The following is a 22,191-nucleotide window of genomic DNA, read 5'->3' as shown; positions in this document are numbered from 1 at the left end:
TGTACCTAAATCTAACCACGATAGACGCAATGGAAAATTCGATATCGTTAGAAGGTGAATGTTAGAATGAAGGTGCTTTCTTATTCATAAGAATAAGAAAATAATTTATACTATATTTCTGTAGATACACTCTTACTAACAAGCATAAAGCATCGGTGCAATTAATATCTTGGGGTGCAAGTATTCAATCCATTAAAATCCCAAATAAATCCGGCATCTTGGGTGATGTTGTTCTAGGATTCGACGATATCAAGGGTAAATCAGTGTTTCAATCATACACAAACGATTCACCAAAGTACCTAGTCGTAAGGATTGATTACAGTGATACGAAAATATAAGTAGGATATTTGAAGAACAGGTACATAGGAAGCATAATCGGGCGAGTGGTGAATCGAATCTCTTGCGGCACCATGACAGTGAATAATAAAGTGTACAGATTGTCAGTGAACGGAGAAGACGGTTGCAGTCACGTCAATGGAGGTTTCCTTGGTTTCGATAACGTCAACTGGCAGTCTTATATACTCGAGAAACATGTGGTACAACTGTTTGATCGCTTGTTTAATTTATGCTCGATTAACTCATCTGTAACATTTCGAAGTATTTTGTATCTTTCCAAACTGCTGTCGATTGTCACGAGTTGATCGCGCAGGTGATGAGTCATTATAGTCCGGCGAATAACGAAGGATACCCAGGTGATATGTTGACGCAGGTCAAATTCTGTTGGACAGATGATAACCAGCTTCATGTTAACATCCGAGCAACTGCGACTCAACCAACACCTGCCAATATCACTTTTAACTGCCTGATGAATCTTGCTGGGCATGTAAGAACTTATCTGATCGGTTATCGAATCTTTACGTTACGGAATACATTATAAAGATCCTGACTGGATTGATAACTGAAAATGGTTGCGTCTTATTCGTAGCGTTGAATTTAAAATACGATTGCTCGAACTACATATCACGTTTTAAAAAATAATTAATTTTTACATGTGGAATATACTTTGATTCGTGAAATACGTAGAAAGAATTTGTTTAAAAAATTATCTATTCAACTGTACACGAAGATTGCAGATTGAATCCACTAAAAATCTGTTAAAAAACATAGGCAACAGGTCCAACCGAATTAAAAAAGCACGTGGTCTCAATTAACGCTGATAGCTGGACCTATGCAGACATAAAGAACAATTTGCCTACAGGGGCTATATTTCCTGTCGATCGTGCAGTCTATGATCTTCGTTTACCGACGCAGCTGACCAAGAAACGGCTTTACAACGTACCAGGGGGTGGTTACAACCAAAACCTCTGCATCACCAGCCCCAGCTGTTGGTCCTATCGATTTCACGCTAGGTAACTGTCACAGATCTACAATACACTATTGTATTTCTTATTTAATTAATTGCTACTTAGCTTGGTTAGTAGAAAATTCTATTTTGTTACGTAAAAATCCAGATAAATTTCATATTTCAATTGTCTAATATTTTAAACGTTCCGTCAATGCTTTCTTCTGTATATCAATAACGATATTTGGTCAGTTTTTTAAAATTTATGTTTAAAGGATTCTACATCCTACCTCGGGAAGAACGTTAGAAGTTTATTCTAATCAACCAGGCTTGCAATTTTCTACCGGAAATCATCTGCCCGATCCAGAACGTAGTTATCCGCCAGATTTCGATGATTTCCACGACTGCGATTGTGTAAGATACAATAAAGTCTGATCAACTTGCAGTTAAAATACTTCGAAAGTTGAGCGGTTTTTCAAGTAATTGTTATCAGGTGTCAGATTTTGAAGAGGAGAAACCGGAAATTTGTGGGAAAGACGGTGTCTGGTACCAAAGACACGGAGGATTCGTTTTGTCACCCCAAAACTACCCAGACGCTGTCAATATTAGCGATTTTCCTTGTAGCATACTTTATCCTGGTAAAGTTTACGTGCACGATATCTCATATAAATTTGGTTTACTTCAGAACACTTGAGTAACTTGAAGATTCGAAACTGTGAAAGCTAATACGCAGTGTTTTAGTAATCATCGTGCATTCGATTAATGGAAGAGGGTTGCCAATTAACATTCTGGCACATAAAATTATAATACATATATTTGTGAACCATCTCGGCTGAAATAATCTTCGCATCCGTTGTAATTGTACAAAACTAGCCATAATAATTTCTATTCACATATTTATCGTGACAACAGTCGCACGCTACACCTTGCGTTTGCTACTGATCGACGTGATTGACGCTGCTAATTAAATTGTACATACTACCAAGTCGATTAACGTTACTATCCTTATGTAATTCTCTTTTAATTCTCGTGAAGGCACTTCGTTCGACGGTGTACCGAAAGTATGGACCATTTCCGTGAATCTCGATTACAAAGTTATTGTAATCAATGATGACTTTGAACACATTCGTCGAACGTGGTCCACAGACTTTCTACACCGACTCGTATAAATTTATTTCTTTACCTGCTAGTTATCCATAAACGTTTATAAATATATAAAGCTATATCTGTGCGTCTGTGTGTACATTACTCCGTCCACTTAGGCGTAATAAAACAAACAAAAAAAAAAAAAATTCGTTTCTTTTTGTACATCCGTAGCGTGTTATTTCTACGAATCGTGTTTCGTATGTTACGAGTGGCAGTAACTTATGGCAGAGATTGTTAAGACAGCTTCGACTGTCCGTGCGTCTTTTGGTAGACATTGTTCAATTTCATTCTTGCGTCCGTCGAGCTTTCACTTCATTAAAGTGCCCCAGAGATGAATGTTTCATTGGAAGTATCAAAATACTGGGAATTCCAAGTGACACGTTACAAATTTCCGTCGAATTTCTCAATATAAAAAAAGTACACCGATGAAGTAAGCCTGAAAGTATTATGAATTAATACGTAGTTTACGAAACCTTGACACCTGCATAGTGAAACCTCGCACCATCTAACGAACATTAATCTATGCTTTATCTAGAGTATCTAAAAGAAATATCAGAAAAATATCAAACAAAGGCGAAGGCAGTGTTACAGAATCAATTGCGACCGTGCACAGCTAAGTTCTATATAAAACAAAAGAAAAACACAATTATTTGGCAGTGGGAACGACGCAAGTCTGGCACATGAACACAAAATTTAAAGCATCCGCTGCGTCCGCGCGGGATTACGCTAATTTCAGCAAAAAATTCTCGTTCGTAATACTCGGATCAGTATACCCTCCCGTTCCTTTTCCCGTTTCTCGCCGTTTCGTTTCGGTGTCTCGCGTGGAAGCGAGATAATTGACTAATTAGAACCGAAACATTGGATCCTAAGCGTTACTCCGTCACTATCAGGTGAACTCTGAACGTGAGAGGCCTCTGCCAGACTTCGTTCTCCTCGGTAGCGTTGTCTCTCGAGCGTCCGTGGATCGCCAACCGGAAGTGGCCTGGTTTCTTCAATCGATTGCGGAAATGAAGCGCCCAGACACCGTACTCCTTCACGATTTCGAAGTGGTCCTCCTTGTCGCCGTGCGCTATTGTGTACACGATATCCTCGTTCTGTAAAGAAACAATGAAACAAATTCTACTAATTCTGACATTTCGAAAAAGTCGAAGAGGGGAACGAGAAAAATTCTATCGGTTTCCAATCTGTAAAATGAGTAACAGGGAAAAAGAGCGAATATTAATATGTTATCTTAAAGAAAATTCAACTGTACTTTCGATTGTCCCAATTCTAAATCATTGTCACACTTTAATGAACATGATCCGGTGGAAATTATAGAAAATCACGAGTATTCATGAAACTTAAATGTTTCACGACGATGAGAGATATAATTCGAGATTTTGTTAAATAAACATCAAGTTTTCAATAGTACCTTGACAGCCGGCTGCAGTTTAATAATTCTCATTCGGTGCCTCGTCTGCCGCAGGCTGATCTTGAGAACATATTCCTCGCCATGATGGTGTCTCTTCGCTGCCCTCGTGAACCTCGTTTTCATGATTTCACTTCGTCGTGCAATTAATTCCCTGTCCATTGATTTCATTCGTGCGCCTCTTCTGTGTCTTCCCTTGCCATTGATCTGATACAAAATCGTAATTCCATATTTTCATATCGGCTGGTTTAATTAACAAGCATTCAATACTGAGAGACGGTACCTTGCAGGAGAAGCAACCTTCGGTCGATATCGTCTTATCATCTGCGGGCGGTATGTGATAAGGATCGGGATTAATGACGAAGGTGGGAGCGTTGCTGATGTCTTCGCCGTAGTGTCCTTGGGACAATGGACTTATGGTCGACAAACAATGGCCCTAATGAATAAAAATTAAAAACACATTAAATAATAATTCTTTCATCTAAAAGTTAGCAAGATGGTTAATTGTATTTTTACAAATTTCTCCGGCAACGAACCTGTCCAATTCGCTGATAACCGGTCGGACATCCACAGATGAAGCCACTGGAACCTTTCGGAGTGCATCCAAATGCACAGGGACTGCCAATGCATCCAGCGCTCACCTAGATTCATCGAATATATTATTTTTAAGGTCGCTGAAATAGATGAGATAATGAAAATTGTGAAATGTATTTAGATCGAAGCATACCTGCATACAAATCTGTAATTTATTGTCGTACTGATAACCATCAGGGCAACCGCACTTGTAACTGCCAATCGTGTTGATGCAAGTACTGTCTCCGCAAGGTGATCCGTTGCACTCGTTCTCGTCGACACACTGGTTGTAATAGAGATGCTGAACGAAACCGTCGGGGCAACCACAGCGATAGCTTCCCATGTAGTTCTGTGAATTTAGTAAAACAAGTGAGTGCGTTTAGTTAAAGTAGAAAATGCGAAAACGCTGGTACTTCTGTGAGAATACTATTTAGAGTATACGAAAGTGGACAAATCCGTGAAATAATTAGTACGATTTACCTGACAGCCATGTTCACAGGTGGTGTCATCGGCACACTCGTTCTGGTCAACGCAAAATCTGCCACTCTGGTCCAACTTGAATCCTCTTGGACACATGCACCGGAAGCTTCCCAAAGTATTGAGACAAGTGCCTGGTTTGGGACAAGTTCCAGCTTGTTCACACTCGTTTATATCTGCAATAGTATAAAATTCGAAAAATGATAAGGTTATATATTATGAATAATAATATTTCACTCCTTCATCGCGCGGAATAATGATTACAGACCGTGACAAGCGTCGCCATCTTGGGTGTAGCCCTCCTGGCAGCCGCAAGTGTAGCTTCCTTGAGTGTTGATGCAATTCTGCTGACACAGATGATTTCCGGTCGCACATTCGTCCAGATCCCTGCAGCTGATACCATCGGGATTGAGAAGGAAGCCCGTAGGACAGGAACACGTGAAGCTTCCTTCTGTGTTTTGGCAGTTGTACTTGCAAGGCTTCGGTGTCAGCTCGCACTCATTTATATCTGAAATTTAACATACATATTTAGAAGTAACTTTTCGTAAAAAGAAAATTCTAATGATACACTTGTCATGATTGCGGATACTTGCCAACGCATTGGGTTCCGGTTTTGTCACTCTTGTAACCTTTGTTACAAACGCATCTATAAGAACCTAACGTGTTGATGCACAATCCGTTTTTGCATAGATCAGGAATCGTTCTACATTCATCGATATCTGAAACAAAGAAGCGTCATCTCACAAGTCTAGATATAATTAAATATCGTCGTGTCATTCGGAGACAGGTATCATTGTTAGATGTCAAACGTTATTGTAAAGAAAATTCATTAATACCTTGACCATCCACGGAGAAACCCTTGTCCAAACAGAGCTCGTTGTAATTATCGGAATCCTTCGAAGGACAAATTTCGCAGTGCGGTCCCCATGCTGCGCCCATAGTGCAACAGCAATCCGCCTTTGTCACTGTCTTCAGATCTAGAGTCCTCGCTGTGCATCTTCCGCCGATTGTTTGCAGGAAACAGTATCCAACTCTGCGATCTGTAAGAAAAGGTGCATACATTGAAATTACATATTTTACTATTTTATCGATCAGTTCCTTTCTTCGATTACCTATGCAAGATTTGCCATCCTCGCTCTGTTGGAAGCCATCGTAGCAGAGACACTGGTAGCTACCCTCCAGATTCACGCATCGACCGTTTCTACATAGGCCAGAGTTGATCGCGCACTCGTTGATATCCTTGCACTCGTCTGTCATGCCAATTTGTTGGTATCCAGGTGGACAGATGCACATGAACGAGCCTATCAGGTTCTTGCATTGGTACTTGCAGTTGTTCGCAGGTGTAGCGCATTCGTCCACGTCTAAAGAAACAATTGCACGCCGATTAATCATGTCTGGACGAATCTTTCCTCTAACAAGTTGAAGCGATATCATTGGTTAACATATTGCACGTCGGTTTAATATCAGCCGAAAACCTCAACACCGGCCTTACTTGTCTCTGAAGAATGAGCAATTTAAGAAAATCTTTTTTTGAATTTTTTTGTCTCTTGAAGCAAAACAAATGCAGAAAGAAAGAAACAGTAAGTACACATCAATGCGTAAGACGTGCGATGTGTTAAAATTGACACTTATCGTTCTACAAAAATTGAAATTCGACGAAGTCAGAATTGACGAAGAGATAGAGGACAAACCTATACAGTGTCTTCCATCGGGAGCCAGAGTGTATCCGTAAGGACAAATGCATCTGAATGTACCAGGTGCATTGTGACACCTAAATGCACACTGGTTGCCAAGTTCCACGCACTCGTTCACGTCCTCGCAGACCTGGTTCACGCCAGGCGTGAATCCCTCGTTGCAGGAGCATTCGAAGCCACCGTTGATGTTGATGCAAGTCCCGTTACCGCATATGTTCTGAACAGCGAGGCACTCGTTGTTGTCGACGCAACGTCGTCCACTGGCGTCTAAGACGTATCCTTGCGGACACTCGCACCGGAAGGAGCCATCGGTGTTTATGCATTCACCACCGGAGCAGACGTCAGGCATGAACAGGCATTCGTTTAGATCGATTCCTGTGTCGTCTCTGCCTGGTCCTTCGGGACACAGTCTCCTGAACTCCTCTGGTTGGAAATAAATCAAAGAAATATCGTTAGACGAATGTTTCATTTATCGTTTACAATTGAACTGATGAGAACAAATTGTTCCCTCGGATATAAAGTATTCGTAAAATTGTTACCGCTGTTCTCAGGAGGACACTGCTCGCAATATCTCCCCCAAGCCTTCCCCATTGTGCAGCAACAGTGCTTCTTCGTCATTCCACCCGTTCGCTGGTAAGAGCATCGTCCATGCTGGTAACTATCGTAACACATCTCCTCCCTCACATCGATACACCGCATTGAGTTCGGCCTGTCGCTCAACTTGTACCCAACTGGACACTCGCAGATCACGCCGCCTTCCGTGTTCATGCAACGACCGTTCTCGCAGATACCCGGCGTCTCCACGCATTCGTCGACGTCTACCAACCCGAATTTGAGTTCGTTTAAATTCTCAAACTCTCGAATTTTCGAGTCTCGTTTCACTTACCAACGCACGCCTTCCTTATGTGATCCAACTCGTAACCAGGCGGACAGTTGCAGATATAAGATCCCATTAAGTTCTGGCATTTGCCTGGCGGTGGACAGAGTCCGGGCACCTAATAAAATTCATAGTTATTTTAGAAAAAGCTACGACATCACTTTTATTTATATAATATAATTCCTTGGTAACTCACCTCGTGACACTCATCGATGTCCCTGCAATGCTGGCCATCCTGCGCCAGCACGTAGCCATCAGCGCATTCGCAGATGAATCCACCGATCGTGTTCCTGCATCTTCCGTTGCGGCATAGGTACGGCATTATTCGGCACTCGTCGATATCTGTTAGCCCCAACATGTTCCTCGTGTTATCGATGTAATAAACAAGAATCCAGAAACATCGAAGTAATCAAGAACTTAAGTGATCGTAATCTCATCGGCAACCCACCAGCGCAATCGTTGTTAGGACTCAGTTTGAATCCCTGGTAGCAAATGCACTTGTACGAGCCCAGAGTGTTGACGCAGGTCCCGTTGTTGCAGATGTTCGGATTGCGCTGACACTCGTCGATGTCCACGCAGTTGTCCCTGTCCCTGGTTAAAGCGAAGCCGGAATGGCAGACGCACTGGAAGCTGCCCTGCAAATTGTTGCAGGCACCGTTGTTGCATATGCCGGGTCTCTCGTAGCATTCGTCGATATCGACGCAATCCCGTTGGCTGAGTCCCAGCTTGTACCCGGCTGGACAGACGCATTCGAAGTAGCCTTGTTTGTTTATGCACTGCGCGTTGCCGCTGCAGGGATTCGGCACCTTCGGGGATTATTAGAAAGGTGCAGTTAGTATCGAAGCTATCGATTTTATCGTTAATTTTCCTTGTAATATCTTTCATGAAACTCGTATATGATATAATCGTCGTGTAAACGATCATCTTTGAGGACGATCTGCTACCTGCAAACATTCGTTCTCATCGATACACTGATGCGAGTCCTGATCGTAGATGTATCCTCGTTCACATTGGCACTCGAAGCTGCCGGGAGTGTTCACGCAACGGCCGTGAGTGCACATCGTTGGCATTAGCGCGCATTCGTCGATTTCTTCGGTGTGATTGGTTATTGGATTCTTTATTTGGCCAGGAACCATACCGCACAAAATTTCATGTTCACCTGAAAACATAATTCAATGTTCTAATGTTTTGAGCGATCCTCTATTGTGATATTGATGGATTACTTTTTAAGCTACAGCTTTGGAGAAACTGGTCTGATGTGTTAATTAATAGATCTCTACTTAATATATTAGGGTTACATGTGTGGAAATATTCTATCATAGAATAGTTTCTATTTATTTCTTTTTTGTACATTAAAATTTCAATTCTTACGTGTCCTTTCAGCTGGACACTCCTCACAAGGACTTCCCCATCCAGCTCCCATCGAACAGCAGCACAACATTTTCGTCTGCGGGTGCATCATGGGATTGAGACACTGACCAGCTTCGTAGCTTAGGTAACAAGACTCCTTCCTCATGTCGACGCATTCCTCTGATGATATGAACAATTCGATTATTATTATATTTCAGGGACTAATTAATCTACTGTTAATTGTGTATCCACGTACTTCCTCCTGGCATCGCCATGTATCCTTCCGGGCACTCGCAGTGGTACTTTCCTTGATCATTGATACAGTATCCAACTCCACATATGTGTGGATGCAGGACGCACTCATTGATGTCTGTAAATAATTGCAACCTAACTTTAAAAATAGCTTTCGAAATTAATATAATATTCAATGACAATAGCTAAGCAGAAATATAAAAAGAAATGTTTGAACAAAATTCAAGATAAAATTCTGGAATGGTGCATCTTCTAAGTTGGATCATTAACATTCGTTTTTGTACATTTTAGAAGCTGAAAACATCCTCTATCATTACCGATGCAATTGGTCTTAGTCTCGTCCAAATTGAATCCCTCGTTGCAAGAGCACATGAAGCTACCGAAGGTGTTAGTGCAGTGGCCATTCTGACAGATATTTTCGTGCTCCTCGCACTCATTAATATCCTCCAGGATCACGGTGAGTTGGTTCGGCCTGTACCCTGGCCCACCGGGACACAATTCCTCGAATTCCTTCGTGCCAATTAAAGGACATTCCTCGCAACGATTTCCCCAAGCGTTGCCGATGCTGCAGCAACAGGTTGCCTTGGTCACGGAGGAGGACATGTCGAAGATGCATTGCGGCTTTCCGGTTCCGCGCTCGAAACCGGTGAAGCAGAACGATTCTCGCCTGTCTGAGACATGGAATCACATAAATTTTATTTTCTCCCTATTTCAACGTGAACATCTATAATAACTAACTGCAACGTGATATCGGAAATAATCAAATAATAAAATCAGAAGTACTTCGTACACCCATCAAAAATCAAACTGAAAATCACTCACCGACGCAAGCGTTCCCAGCTTCAACCAAGTCGTAATTGGGTGGACACTTGCAGATGTACTTGCCCTGAGTGTTTATGCAAGTGCCGTATTGGCAGGACTGTGGATTCTCGCATTCGTCGATGTCCGTGCAATTCCCACCCGATCCGTCCAGCTTGTAGCCTTCGTTGCACTCGCAACGGAACATTCCGAATATGTTCTCGCAGCGACCGAACACGCACAGGTTGCTGAACATCTCGCACTCGTTTATGTCGACGCAGGTTTGCTCGCTATTTTCGTCGGGATGCATGAAGCCCATCTCGCACTCGCAGCGGAACGAGCCCGGATAATTGAGGCAGTGGCCGTTTTCGCAGAGGGTGTTGTCGTTGGCGCACTCGTCGATGTCCTTGCAGTCGTAGCCGTCGCCCCTGAAGCCAGCGTCGCAGACACACTGGAACAGTTGCAAATGGAACGCTCTTAATTATGAATGAATAGCAGACAATGAAGTAAAAAATGTTACAATAAACGTTCCTGAGGTTGAAGTGATTCGATTGTAAAACTTTCACAGATGACGCGTACCTTGAACGACCCTTCGGTGTTAATACACTGAGCGTTAGAGTCGCAGCCGCCATTGTTGGTCAGACACTCGTTGACGTCTCTGCATTCGATGCCATTGCCCACGAAACCTTCGTGGCAAGTGCATTCGTAGGAACCTTGGGTATTCTGGCAGTCGGCGAACTCACTGCAGGAGTACGCATTCAAGAGGCATTCGTCGTCGTCGGTGCAGCCAGGGCCTGCTTCCGGTTTCACGGAGTACCCCTCTTCGCAGCGGCAGTTGAAGGAACCAATGGTGTTGTAACATTCACCGTAGCCGCAAATGTGAGGCTGATTGGTGCATTCGTCGACATCTGGCAAATAATACATTCATCACTTACAATGTAACTTATACATCTGCAAATTATTTACAGCTGGTGAAGCTAACAATTAATTATCGATTAATCTTTCCGTTTATGTTCGAACTTTTTTTCCTTTAAACATAATATACATCAAAGCTTTAGTCTCATAAGTTCAAGAACAAAATAGCATCTTTAGACGTCGAAACAAAGGTATAAATATCAAGAAGAATTACATCGTTCATAAGACTTCTTTCTTACCTACACAAGAAGCTCCACTGCCAGGCAACAGGCCATCGGTGCAGGTGCATATGTATCCACCAGGAATATTACTGCACTTGCCGCCGTTGCAGATCCGAGGATTTTCCTTGCACTCGTCGACATCCATGCAGGATCGACCGTCGAGATTCAGTGCGAAACCGACGCTACCGATGAGAATAACGATAAGCTACAGATGCGTATAAAATCCATAGTCTGCTAATAATGGAGATTTATAAAGATATTCTCACCCGCACGAGCAAGAGAAGCTTCCAGGCGTGTTCAGGCAAATGTCCTCGCAGCCGCCGTTGTTCACCGCGCACTCGTTTATGTCCTCGCAATGGGACTTCAATCCAGTCTGCTGGTAGCCGTCGTCGCAAATACACTGATATGTCCCCATCATGTTCTCGCAGGCGCCGTTCGAGCAAATCCCGCTGGTCCTCGAGCACTCGTCGATGTCCTTGCAGGACTGCTTGTCAGGGCCCAACTCGTGGCCAGGTGGGCACAGACACTTGAAGCCGCCTTCGGTGTTGACGCAGGTGCCTCCTCTACATAATCCTGGCGTCTCCTCGCATTCATCAATGTCTGAAATTTAATTTGAATTCATTACACCTATCATTTGACTTATTATTATTTTCTTCTCTCATTCCTCGTGCACTTTCATTGGACAAAACACCGATGGTGTTAACCCTTTGCACTCAAGAGGCGACTCACAGTCGCCATTTGGTTTGATGGAATAAAATTACAAAGACTGATGTTCAATGTTAAAGTTCATTTAACGTGATTATCCATGAAACGTTAAAATATAGTTCTATCTCTTAATTTCTATATTATTTACATTAACACGACTGCCATGGGGGTCACCGGTGACCCCCGACCAAATCGAATTACTATAGTTCACTCAATGAAACGAGGATTATATGAAAACATTTCTTTATTATAAATAATGCTACATAACACAGTGACATTCAGCTAGGTGAACGTGGAATAGTAATACTGCAATTCGATCGAATGATTTAATATTATATTTTTTCCATTCGGCGTATTTTCCTCTGTGAAATCGTGCGGCGTTCAACGTGTTAATGTTAATTATAAAATATATCATTGATATTTCAATAGAAATGAGGAATATATCTAGCGAAACAATTTTCGAGTGCAAAGGGTTAATATTCACTTTTTGGTTCATTTAGAGAAGACATTAACATAAATTCCACTTGTAGCGTCTAAGCGTTGTTCGATTTTTTAAGTGAAATTGAGAAGGTTAAAAGGGAAGGAAGATTATGTCATTAATAATTTGATTACCCATGCATATTTTCATTATGTCACTGCTGCGATACCCCGGGTTACAGTCACACTGGAAATTGCCAGGTGTGTTCCTGCAGGTGCCGTTTCCGCATACGCCATGCATGATCTCGCATTCGTCGATGTCTATAAGAAGAATCATCAGGTTTGTACAATTGATTGTTAGAATGATTATCATGATACTTTAAGAAATGAAATTTCTCACTCACCGTTGCACTTGATCCCATGCTCGTCCAGCGCGAAGCCTTGATTGCACTTGCAACTGTAACTGCCTACCGTATTCTTGCACCTTCCGTTCAAACACATTCCAGGGAACTCGACGCACTCGTTGATGTCGTGCTTGTCGGTGAATCCATCTCCTCTCGGGCATAGCTCGTTATGAGCGTGGGTGCCCGGTTTCGGACAGGATTCGCATCTTTCGCTGCCCCATGCACGGCCAACTGAACAGCAGCAGAGGCTCTTGGAAAATTGGCCTTCGATCGCGTTGGTGCATTGACCGTGCCGATACTCCATGTAGCATGTCTCTTGCCTAGTGTCTACGCAAGTGGTGTCTGAAACGGATAGGTACAACATTTTTCAGAATTTCTGATTTCATTTCCTGAAGAGAGTAATTATTTGAAATGAGCCATTTCGTAACTTTGGCAATGCAGTTTGGAAATAATGTTTATTTCTATATGTGTAATTTAACCCTTAGCACTCCAGGCTGTTTTGTAATCTATGAGCAACTGCAATTAATTTTTATAGTATTCCTAACGAAAATTAGAAATGCTATAACATTTTTTCAAACTTTTATTTTCCTTGTTAGTACAAAATTTGGATGCGTGGAAAATCGAATAATTTTAGAGTAGTTCCTTTAAGATTCATTAAAATATTTAATATTATAACTGGTGCAGTATTGGAGCCTACAGAGTTCAAAGGGTTAAAGAATCTTTTTTACAGAGGATATGGACCACTAGAGATATAGACTAACAATAAAAATTGATCAGCGATTTCTCTATCCAAATCAAGATCGCGACTAATAAATTACTTCGCGATTTATTAAAAAGACTCACGGGTTGCATCCAAAGTCAGTCCGGGAGGACACTCGCAACGATAGGAGCCATCGGTGTTAACGCAAGTGCCGCCACCCTTGCATATGCCGCTATTCAGTTCGCACTCGTTAACATCCACGCATTCCTTCCCGCCGAATTTCGCGTATCCCTTTTTACACTCGCACAAAGAGTAATCGCAAATTTCGCAGGGACTGCCCCAAGCAACCCCTACGGAGCAGCAGCACTCCGATTTCAGAGCCAGCCTTGGTAAATTATTCTCGCAGCGACCCTCTATCATTTTCGTCCAACAGGTGCCTCTCCTATTATCTAAACAATTATTTACAGACACACAATTGGAAACAGTATAACCAAGACATAAACACGTGGTTCTAGGATCTTCAGTGCTTTGAATGATCCATTAACTTTCGTGGAATAGAACGTGAAGCTTATACCCATGCAAATGTGACCAGTATGATCGAGAATATATCCGGAAGTGCATTCGCACTCGTACGAGCCCTGAGTGTTCACGCAGATTCCGTTCAAGCAGACATCGGGACCAAGTTCCTCGCATTCGTCGATGTCCTCGCACATGTAATTCTCTGTGTTGAATCTCGTGCCACTCGGACAAATACACTGTACAATGGAAATTCACGTTAGTCACGGTGCATTCGGTGAAATTGATATCGCTGTATCTGGTCGATTATTAACACTAATTTTAATAATCAAACTCATTTCATAAACATTATCCGATGAAACCTTATGTCGATTTAGATCGATGCAACTATGTGAATATATATCCTAGTTCTCTGTACTTGAAGTTCCAATTTTTAAGATTTAATCGAGTGAACACTTTTCGTTCATACACAATACTACAAACTCATTTCATAAATATTATCTGATAAAAGCTTATGTCGATTTAGATCGATGCAACTATGTGAATATATATCCTAGTTCTCTGTTCTTGAAGTTCCAATTTTAAAAATCTAAGTGAACACTCTTCTTCCACGAACAATACAATAAAGTTTATATAAATATCTATAATTCTAATATTAATCCATCAAATTGAAGACACTCGCCTGGAAGCTACCAGGTGTATTGCGACACTGTCCCTTGCTACACAACGATTCCTCCAGTTCGCATTCATTTATGTCTGTGCAGATTTTGCCCGTGTCATCCACCTCGTAGCCGCTGTCGCAGATACATCGATAGGTTCCCATCAGATTCTCGCATCCACCGTTCACGCAAATGTTAGGATTCTGCGCGCACTCGTTGATATCTATTCCAACGAAAAACGAATATTAATTGCTTGCAATTTGACTATTATATTAATCGCTGTTCATTTTTATTTATTCACCGTCTCCGTTATAAGTCATTCCTGCGCCATGAGGACACAATGCATCGAATTCGCTCGTATTAGGCAATGGACATGCCTGGCAAGTGCTTCCCCAGCCCATGGGTTGTCCTAGTATCACAGTACAGCAGCAACAGCTAGATTTTGTCACTGCTGCGGATGTGGGGTTCGAACATTGTCCGTCTCTGTATTGGGAGTAGCACAAATCCCGTCTGGTGTCTGTTAATAATTATATAAGATGGAATAATTATATATTTAATATACTAGCGATTTTAACGATTCAATAAATGAACTGTATAAACGTTTACCCAAACAAGATCTTCCATCGGGTCCCAAATTAAATCCAGGATTGCACTCGCACCGGAAGCTGCCGGGGGTGTTAATGCAGCGGCCATTTTGGCATGGTCCACTTAGGCACTCGTCAATGTCTACTCGTGAAAACGTAAATAACCATAAGAGAACAGACATTTTGAATAAGTATTTAATATTTCTGACGAAACGGAATGATTAGAGTCTAAAAAATTTACCGATACAATGACTTTGGTCTGGCCCAATCCGGAAGCCCGAATCGCAGACGCATTTGAAGGACCCTTCCATGTTCACGCACTTCCCATTCTCGCACATGCCACTCGTCGAACATTCATCCATGTCCACGCAGAAGGTATTATCTCGCGAGGCAGTGAATCCAGGTTGACAAATGCAGTGATACGATCCAGGTGTATTCTCGCATCTGCCGTTCAGGCATATTCTTGGATTGTCGGCGCATTCGTTGATATCTGCATCGAACAGATTAATCGTTTATACCAGTCAATCTTTCAGAACACTATTCCTAGTTATAAAAAAGGATTTAAGTGTAATAATACCGATGCAAGTATTCCTTGTTGGCGATAGCACATAGCCATCGTTGCACTTGCACTGGAATGATCCGTTCATGTTGATGCAGTGACCATTGTTGCACGTGCCTGTGTCCTGGCATTCGTCGTGGTCTATAAAAAAATTCGTTTATTCAACAAACCTATATAATAGATTTTAATTTTTAAAAAACGAAAGGAGATGTAACACACTGATAGATGGAATTTCGTTTTACAGCTGTTACATAGAAATTTTAATTGTTCTTCATCGAGAAATGAATGAAAAATGTAATTACCAGTGCAGTATCTGCCTTCCCCGGATACAACGAAGCCAGGTGGGCACTGACAAGTGAAGCTACCCTCGTAATTCTGACAAGTGCCACCCTCGCAGTAGCCCAAAAGGCATTCGTCGATGTCCTCGCATCTGCCAGCTTTTTTCGTGAATCCTGAGTAACAGTTACACTCATATCCGTCCTTCGTGTCGATGCACTGGCCGTTTCCGCAAATGTCCGGACGCAGCATGCACTCGTTTATCTCTATGATCGGCTGCAGTTGTTGCAAACAGAGCTTGTTGTAATCGTCTATAATTGAGTAATAACAGGAATCCCGTTACAATGGCTGCCGACACTGATAACACGGTTACGCTTGGCCGTCCCATTCAGAGGACATTCTATGCAATTAATGCAGTTAATAATCCGGTCATGTAGAATTCAGTTACAAATTTCCCTAGCAGCTAAACGTATTCAAAGTTCCCATTCAATTCGAGTGAAATCGATGCAAGTGTTCTGTCGCATTGGTAAATGCTCCGTCGTTTTGTACAAATGAAAGGGTTGATTTTGTTAATCGATTGATATTTTCATTGTTCACGTACCGCTTCCAAAATTAGGACAAATGTAGCACTCGTCGCCCCAGCCTCTTCCCATGTTCTTGCCGCAACAGCAGTCCTTCTTGCTCAGTCTCATCTCCAAGCGATTTTTGCATTGACCGTTTCTGTTCACCGAAGTGTAACACAATCCTTGTCGTCCGTCTATAAATGAATTAATAAATTATTCCAGTCATTCTATCGCGGCACGGTAATAATTCATTTTAATTATAGATTGAACTGTGAACGATGTTTATATCGTTACCGATACAGTATCTTCGATCTTGGCTTTGAATGAATCCAGGATTGCACATGCAGTAGTAACCACCGACAGTATTTATGCATCTTCCGTCGGCGCAGATGCCTTCTTCTTGACATTCGTCCCTGTCCTTGCATGCATTGGTCTCTGGATCCCTAGCCTGTCCGTCGGGACACTCGCAGGTGAAAGAACCAGGAGTGTTCAGGCATTTCCCACCCTCGCATAATCCTGGTATTGCTTCACACTCGTTTATGTCTAATGCAATTTAATCGAATCATCTTTCACAATGAACTCGTTCACTTTAATCATCTTAAATTATAAAATTGATCAATTTATTATATCTTTTCGCAGACTTTTATAAGCGACACCGAGCATGCTTTGCATTTACTTTAGCAGCGATAAGAAAAAGAACAGTTGGCAAGTGGGTGGAAAGCACATTAACGACAGAAACAAGTCGTCTAATGTATAAATCATGGGTTCGTATGAATTCCTCCTTATGATCACGTCGTTAGCGCTAATTGCATTATTATAGGGTGGGGCTGCTATGCAACTGTACGCTCACCAACGCACTGGCCCTGATTGGTCTTCAAGTGTCCCAGCTCGCAGTCCAGTCTAGCGGGACATCTCTCGCAGGGGTGGCCCCATCCCTTGCCCACCGTCGCGCAGCACAGTTGCCTCGTGCAAACGACACCCTGAAGGTTCGCCAAACATTGTCCATTCTTCACTTTGGTGAAACACGGGCCAGTTCTGTGAGAAATAAAACAACGAGGAACGATAAATTTGAATTAATTTTAAGTATGATTCTGCTTCTATCTTTCTGTGACGTAGAATGTTTAACCTGTAATCCGTTTCGCATCGTCTTCCTGTGTAACCGTAAATGCAGGCGCAGCGATCTACTCCGATGCATCTTCCTTGGTTCAAGCAGGGCTCTCGACATATCGCTGTTCCATTGAATCGATTAAAGGTAAACAATGGTAATATATACGACAATCAAAATTTTTCTAGCACTTTTTGATCCTCAGTAAAATGATGTCTGCCAAAGTTTCTTCTGACAAGAAGTCTGTAATTCCTTTGAAACATGTTATTCCAAAAATGTTTTCTTTACTTGAAATCAATTCTTGGAATCGCTCGTTTCAGGAAATATTAACTTTGAGTTGTTAGAAGGAACTTCGGGAACTGACATCGATTTACTGAGGATTAAAGAGAACTGTCGAACGTTTGATTCATTCGTTTCTGAAACTTTGTTCTTCTTTACTTGGAATGCGATTGAAAAATTCGTAGATTATCAGCAACTCACGTTCGTTACAGAATTCTCCCTGGTATCCAGGGCGACACTGACACCTTCCGTCTACGCAATTGCCATTTATACAGTGCGCCCTGCATCTGCTGGACTCTCCCCTGTCTACCGCGTTACCATTCTCGTGCGTGGAAGCTGTATAGAAGTATTTCCAATATTCTCGTAATCATGTTTGAAATTCCAATTAGCGAAGGGTAGTTTCGTAATAAGCTGGGATTACCGGGGTATTCGTTTACCTTTGGTTTGACTGCTAACGCAAGACGAGGCCACAGTGCCACCCTCGCACAAGCAAATATTTGGTCTGATGCATTTGCCCACTGGACCGCAGCGTCTTGAGCATACAGCTAAAAAGATCAATTTCCATATTTCTTGGAGAACGTACCACCGTCTTTACAAATATACAACATTCTAACATAAATTTCCATATAATACAATTTTTTTCTAAAATGATACTTTCATAATCGGTAATCTCAATTCAAAGTGAAGTTTTCGTAATCATTAACTTCTCAATCTAAACTAACATTTTCCCAATCAGCACTCTCTGAATGGATACATTAATCCCAAATTAATCAAATGAATTCTTCACTCCAAATGAACGTTCATCCCCTAGATTGAATATATTAATAACAAGGGAACATTTCCCATCGCCTCAATTGAACTGAGTAATGCCCGCAATAAATTCAGCTGGCAATGCGAGCAACGAGTTCTGGCTCGATATTACGAGACAAGGGGCTGAATAAAACAGGTATCGAACTCAAGTGTCATGTCGGTTCGCGAGCCAAACCGCGATACGATGCAATCAACAGGAAGAGCATGCAACAGTCCATTAAAGCAATTTCGCTCGAAGAGCGGATCGGTCATGTCGCATGAACGCCCCGTGTGTTCGTTCGTCGGTCAATTGCGCAATTATTATCATCGTGTAAAAGCGAGGTCGATCGCCGATCTTTCTCTCGTCAATCGATCGCCGTCTCTGAACTGGACGTCCGTAGGTATTACCAGGAAATCACTTGATGGCTGGACTAATGAATTCGGCTGATCGATCAGTTTTCAGTTTTCCTCGCCTAACCTCCTGTCAGTTTTATTTCCTAATCCCTGATGTCTTCGATGATTAATCTACTGTTCGTCAATACGGTTTGTCGATTAGTTTTCATTTTTTCTTATCAAATTTTCTGTTTCTTTTTGTACTCTCTGATATCTTCGATGACTGATTTACTTTTCGTCGATACGGTTTGTCAATTAGTTTTCATTTTTTCTTATCCAATTTTCTGTTAGTTCCTTTTTGTCATTTTTGATATCTTCGATGACTGATTTACTTTTCGTCAATACGGTTTGTCAATTAGTTTTCATTCTTTCTTATCCAATTTTCTGTTAGTTTCTTTTTGTACTTTCTGCTATCTTCGATGACTGATTTACTTTTCGTCGATACAGTTTGTCAATTGATTTTCATTCTTTTCAGCAAATCTTCTGTTACTCCTATTTCGTAATTCCTGATATCTTCGATGGCTAATTTACGTTTCGTCGATACGGTTTGTCGATTAGTTTCCATTTTCTCTCATCGAATTCTCCGTTGGTTTTATTCTCTAATGTCTGATATTTTTGATACCTATTACCATTGGTCGATACGGTTACACGTAACCGATGAGAACAATAAAACCGTAAACTAGAAAGACACCTCTTACCACTTTGCGGTTACGCCAGACATCGAGTCATCTCCCAACTGTACTTCGAGTAGAAGAACGACCAACGGTTCTCGCGCGTTTATGAGATCACGCCCGAATACAGAAGGACGGAACACACACGGGAATTATAATTGAGGTTTAATTCGAGATGGGCGCAGCTCGTACTTACGAATTACGCAGTGTCCGGTCTCCGGCTTCCTCGACCAGCCGGGGCAACAATAATTCTTGTACCTTGACCTGCACACGTTCGGCCTGGAACATTATGAAAATCTGTTGTACCGTTTATCGAGCAAAAAGTTGCATACCATTGATATCACTCGGTAATGGAAACAGTAGAGTGATTTTGTAGTTCGTATCTATTTATATTAAGATTAATCAATGAGCATCTATATTAATAATATCTATAATCTTAGGCGAGCCATTTGAGATTTGGAAGTTAGGGGTTGTCACTCGAGTATAGATAAAGGTTCATTATTATCTGAAACAAGTAAATATAGTAATTTTTAGGTCGCAAGTGAATACAATTGTTTTCTAATTAGATACTCCTTTTCCTAGATCACTGAACGCTAACTCAAATCCCATGTCACTTCTATATAAAGTAAAACGTGGGCAGATTTGTACAAGAGAATAACAGAGTTAAGTCATCAGAATATATTAGACGATCGAAGGAATCTCTAGGCGACCTTGAACCATCCATTAACTTTGTTCTTGCATAGTTCAATCGAGGGCGTGCTATTTGATACTGTTGCGTGTGTTGCAATTTTAATCTATTTAGGTTACGTATACACTGCGACACGGATCATTGGTCATCAAACACAGAGTTTAAATGGTCAGCTGATCAATTAAAAGATGGGATGCGCCTTATCCTCAGTGCGACCCTTAGAATTCGAGCGTCCATTTAGAGTTGTAGATCTATCCTCTAAGACTGTAGCCCTAAACGAAACTCAAACACAAATGCTCAAAAATTCTCTAACTTCTGATCCTTTCTATTTCAACTATAAAACCATCGGACTTCCTGATCCTAATCTCTATAAACGCCCAAGACCAATATCAAGCATCCAAGCTCGTTGCATCGTTTATTCCCCGAACAATCAGCTAATCGGCGAACCTAAGAACACACGCAAAGTCATCTATAAAAATTCAAAGGGGTGAAGAGTTGAAAACAGACAGCTAAAATTATTATTCAATATCCGTGAAACTTTTGACTTTTGATCTCCTCGCGGTGGGTTCGAATTATCACGTCCACTGACACATATCCTCTAATTAATTAACATTGACAGATAAAGTCCGGTCTTCTCGTGACGACGAGTCACGAGAAAGAGAACAGCATCGCCTGGAAATCCGCGATTCCGCCCGATACAGCCGGGTGTTCATCAAACGAGGTCGCCGGCGCTATCAAAAGGCGGAAACGCGATTTTTTTCTCTCCTCCCCTCCCTCCCTCTCGCTCTTTTTCTTTCGTTCGCTTACTCTGCGATGCCACGCGCGCAGCTCGCAAGAACCCGCGTCGCGAACAGCGAAAGAATGGGAAGAAGGGTATGTGGTGCGCCACCTCGGAACAAGGCGGCTATTCACATTGAGCCGCTCGTAATTAACGTCAGCTGCTATAGGCAACCTCTAAGTATTTTCCACTTACGCGCCTCGGCGCCGCGGCGGCATATTTACACGCTGGCGGGCGCGACACCCCCGCAGGCTCTTCCTTCTCGAATGTGGCGAAAGGTTCCGACAGTTTTTCGTGTGACGGTACTCTGTGTCGTTAATTGGGAATGTAGAGAAATTTGTGGTAATTAGGAACGAAGAAATATTCCTGATAATTCCAGGTTTTTCGTACGATAGTCCTCTGTATCGTTAATTGATAATGTAGACAAATTTGCGGTAATTGGGAATAAAAATAATTTTGAGATAACCGAGAAGGAAGAAAGATTTTAACATTGTCGTTAACATTTGTATTATGTTTGTAACTTTAATCATTGATATTCTAGGAAATTAATGATGGTTAAATTTTCGTGAAGAGAATCATCGAAAGATCGCGACAGTAATATTTTTTTCGAAATAAAGTGTTTCACTGACCAGTGTTGAATCTTTGGAATAGATTTACAAGAAACATAGAATTCATCTTTTTGTAATGAATTGTTAAGAATAATATATTCCTGACGAGTAATTCATTAACGCTGAGATTACAGAAATAAAAGATTACCAGTTTTCAAATAGGTAAGTTAATGAACTGCGTTGTTGGAAGATTGTTCCTCCTCAAGCCATGATGTAACAGTCGTAACTATTTAACGTTACATCATTTTTCCACCTACATCCAGACGCCAGGTATTAATTGCAGTTGCATAAATCGTATATCACTGGATTCAGCGCACTATCTGACGGGTAACTAGCCAAAGAACATCGTGCGATGATAACGAACGCAGTTTGTAAGGGGATATCAAAACACACACGACTATCGGTGTGCTTAGCCCCTATTCGCGTTGATGAAACAGAAGCTAATGTACCTGAAACTATAATTCAATCGAGCATTCCTATCATTAATGCACGGATCGTAACACT

The 22,191-nt window shown here is 41.7% G+C and overlaps 2 protein-coding genes across 4 annotated transcripts in view; one reads left to right on the top strand and one right to left on the bottom strand.

The window, feature by feature from the left end:
- The first annotated feature begins 332 nt into the window (after nucleotides 1-332).
- LOC116435028 (galactose mutarotase) lies at nucleotides 333-1,976 on the top strand. Its single transcript, XM_076366897.1, has 5 exons — nucleotides 333-536; nucleotides 650-823; nucleotides 1,108-1,349; nucleotides 1,558-1,696; nucleotides 1,776-1,976. Exons 1-5 carry the CDS (start codon nucleotides 411-413, stop codon nucleotides 1,974-1,976), a joined length of 882 nt encoding a protein of 293 aa, XP_076223012.1. The 5' UTR covers nucleotides 333-410.
- Nucleotides 1,977-2,072: 96 nt separating this feature from the next.
- The window catches only part of LOC116435031 (fibrillin-1), a 33,683-nt gene continuing 13,564 nt past the window's right edge, over nucleotides 2,073-22,191 (bottom strand). For all 3 annotated transcript variants that reach the window (XM_031994111.2, XM_031994113.2, XM_031994114.2), the window contains 40 exons: nucleotides 19,810-19,892; nucleotides 18,198-18,305; nucleotides 17,962-18,096; nucleotides 17,503-17,605; nucleotides 17,227-17,411; nucleotides 16,671-16,919; nucleotides 16,415-16,570; nucleotides 15,840-16,124; nucleotides 15,556-15,678; nucleotides 15,220-15,468; nucleotides 15,001-15,120; nucleotides 14,696-14,911; nucleotides 14,418-14,617; nucleotides 13,794-13,974; nucleotides 13,363-13,668; nucleotides 12,520-12,861; nucleotides 12,311-12,436; nucleotides 11,260-11,593; nucleotides 11,012-11,175; nucleotides 10,437-10,765; nucleotides 9,882-10,308; nucleotides 9,377-9,730; nucleotides 9,064-9,177; nucleotides 8,829-8,987; nucleotides 8,402-8,616; nucleotides 7,906-8,263; nucleotides 7,654-7,799; nucleotides 7,467-7,575; nucleotides 7,120-7,398; nucleotides 6,578-7,003; nucleotides 5,999-6,247; nucleotides 5,723-5,926; nucleotides 5,480-5,605; nucleotides 5,155-5,394; nucleotides 4,890-5,062; nucleotides 4,564-4,758; nucleotides 4,373-4,477; nucleotides 4,120-4,272; nucleotides 3,840-4,043; nucleotides 2,073-3,522 (listed from right to left, as the gene is read on the bottom strand). In XM_031994111.2, the coding sequence (XP_031849971.2) occupies nucleotides 3,301-3,522; nucleotides 3,840-4,043; nucleotides 4,120-4,272; nucleotides 4,373-4,477; nucleotides 4,564-4,758; nucleotides 4,890-5,062; nucleotides 5,155-5,394; nucleotides 5,480-5,605; nucleotides 5,723-5,926; nucleotides 5,999-6,247; nucleotides 6,578-7,003; nucleotides 7,120-7,398; nucleotides 7,467-7,575; nucleotides 7,654-7,799; nucleotides 7,906-8,263; nucleotides 8,402-8,616; nucleotides 8,829-8,987; nucleotides 9,064-9,177; nucleotides 9,377-9,730; nucleotides 9,882-10,308; nucleotides 10,437-10,765; nucleotides 11,012-11,175; nucleotides 11,260-11,593; nucleotides 12,311-12,436; nucleotides 12,520-12,861; nucleotides 13,363-13,668; nucleotides 13,794-13,974; nucleotides 14,418-14,617; nucleotides 14,696-14,911; nucleotides 15,001-15,120; nucleotides 15,220-15,468; nucleotides 15,556-15,678; nucleotides 15,840-16,124; nucleotides 16,415-16,570; nucleotides 16,671-16,919; nucleotides 17,227-17,411; nucleotides 17,503-17,605; nucleotides 17,962-18,096; nucleotides 18,198-18,305; nucleotides 19,810-19,892 (8,452 nt within the window). In that variant the 3' untranslated portion in view covers nucleotides 2,073-3,300. The remainder of the gene's footprint in view (nucleotides 3,523-3,839; nucleotides 4,044-4,119; nucleotides 4,273-4,372; nucleotides 4,478-4,563; nucleotides 4,759-4,889; nucleotides 5,063-5,154; nucleotides 5,395-5,479; nucleotides 5,606-5,722; nucleotides 5,927-5,998; nucleotides 6,248-6,577; nucleotides 7,004-7,119; nucleotides 7,399-7,466; nucleotides 7,576-7,653; nucleotides 7,800-7,905; nucleotides 8,264-8,401; nucleotides 8,617-8,828; nucleotides 8,988-9,063; nucleotides 9,178-9,376; nucleotides 9,731-9,881; nucleotides 10,309-10,436; nucleotides 10,766-11,011; nucleotides 11,176-11,259; nucleotides 11,594-12,310; nucleotides 12,437-12,519; nucleotides 12,862-13,362; nucleotides 13,669-13,793; nucleotides 13,975-14,417; nucleotides 14,618-14,695; nucleotides 14,912-15,000; nucleotides 15,121-15,219; nucleotides 15,469-15,555; nucleotides 15,679-15,839; nucleotides 16,125-16,414; nucleotides 16,571-16,670; nucleotides 16,920-17,226; nucleotides 17,412-17,502; nucleotides 17,606-17,961; nucleotides 18,097-18,197; nucleotides 18,306-19,809; nucleotides 19,893-22,191) is intronic.

This window comes from Nomia melanderi, chromosome 4, assembly GCF_051020985.1.
Source record: "Nomia melanderi isolate GNS246 chromosome 4, iyNomMela1, whole genome shotgun sequence".
Taxonomy (NCBI): Eukaryota; Metazoa; Arthropoda; class Insecta; order Hymenoptera; family Halictidae; genus Nomia; species Nomia melanderi.
Note: the sequence above shows the minus strand (reverse complement) of the source record. Positions and strands in the feature narration are given on the sequence as shown.

Bases quoted from the DNA above. Each gene is read 5' to 3' on its own strand.
- LOC116435028 (XM_076366897.1), top strand. From the start codon at position 411: ATGACAGTGAATAATAAAGTGTACAGATTGTCAGTGAACGGAGAAGAC. The intron at 537-649 runs GTACAACTGTTT...TTGATCGCGCAG, and splicing joins ATATACTCGAGAAACATGTG to GTGATGAGTCATTATAGTCC. The intron at 824-1,107 runs GTAAGAACTTAT...TAAAAAACATAG, and splicing joins TGATGAATCTTGCTGGGCAT to GCAACAGGTCCAACCGAATT.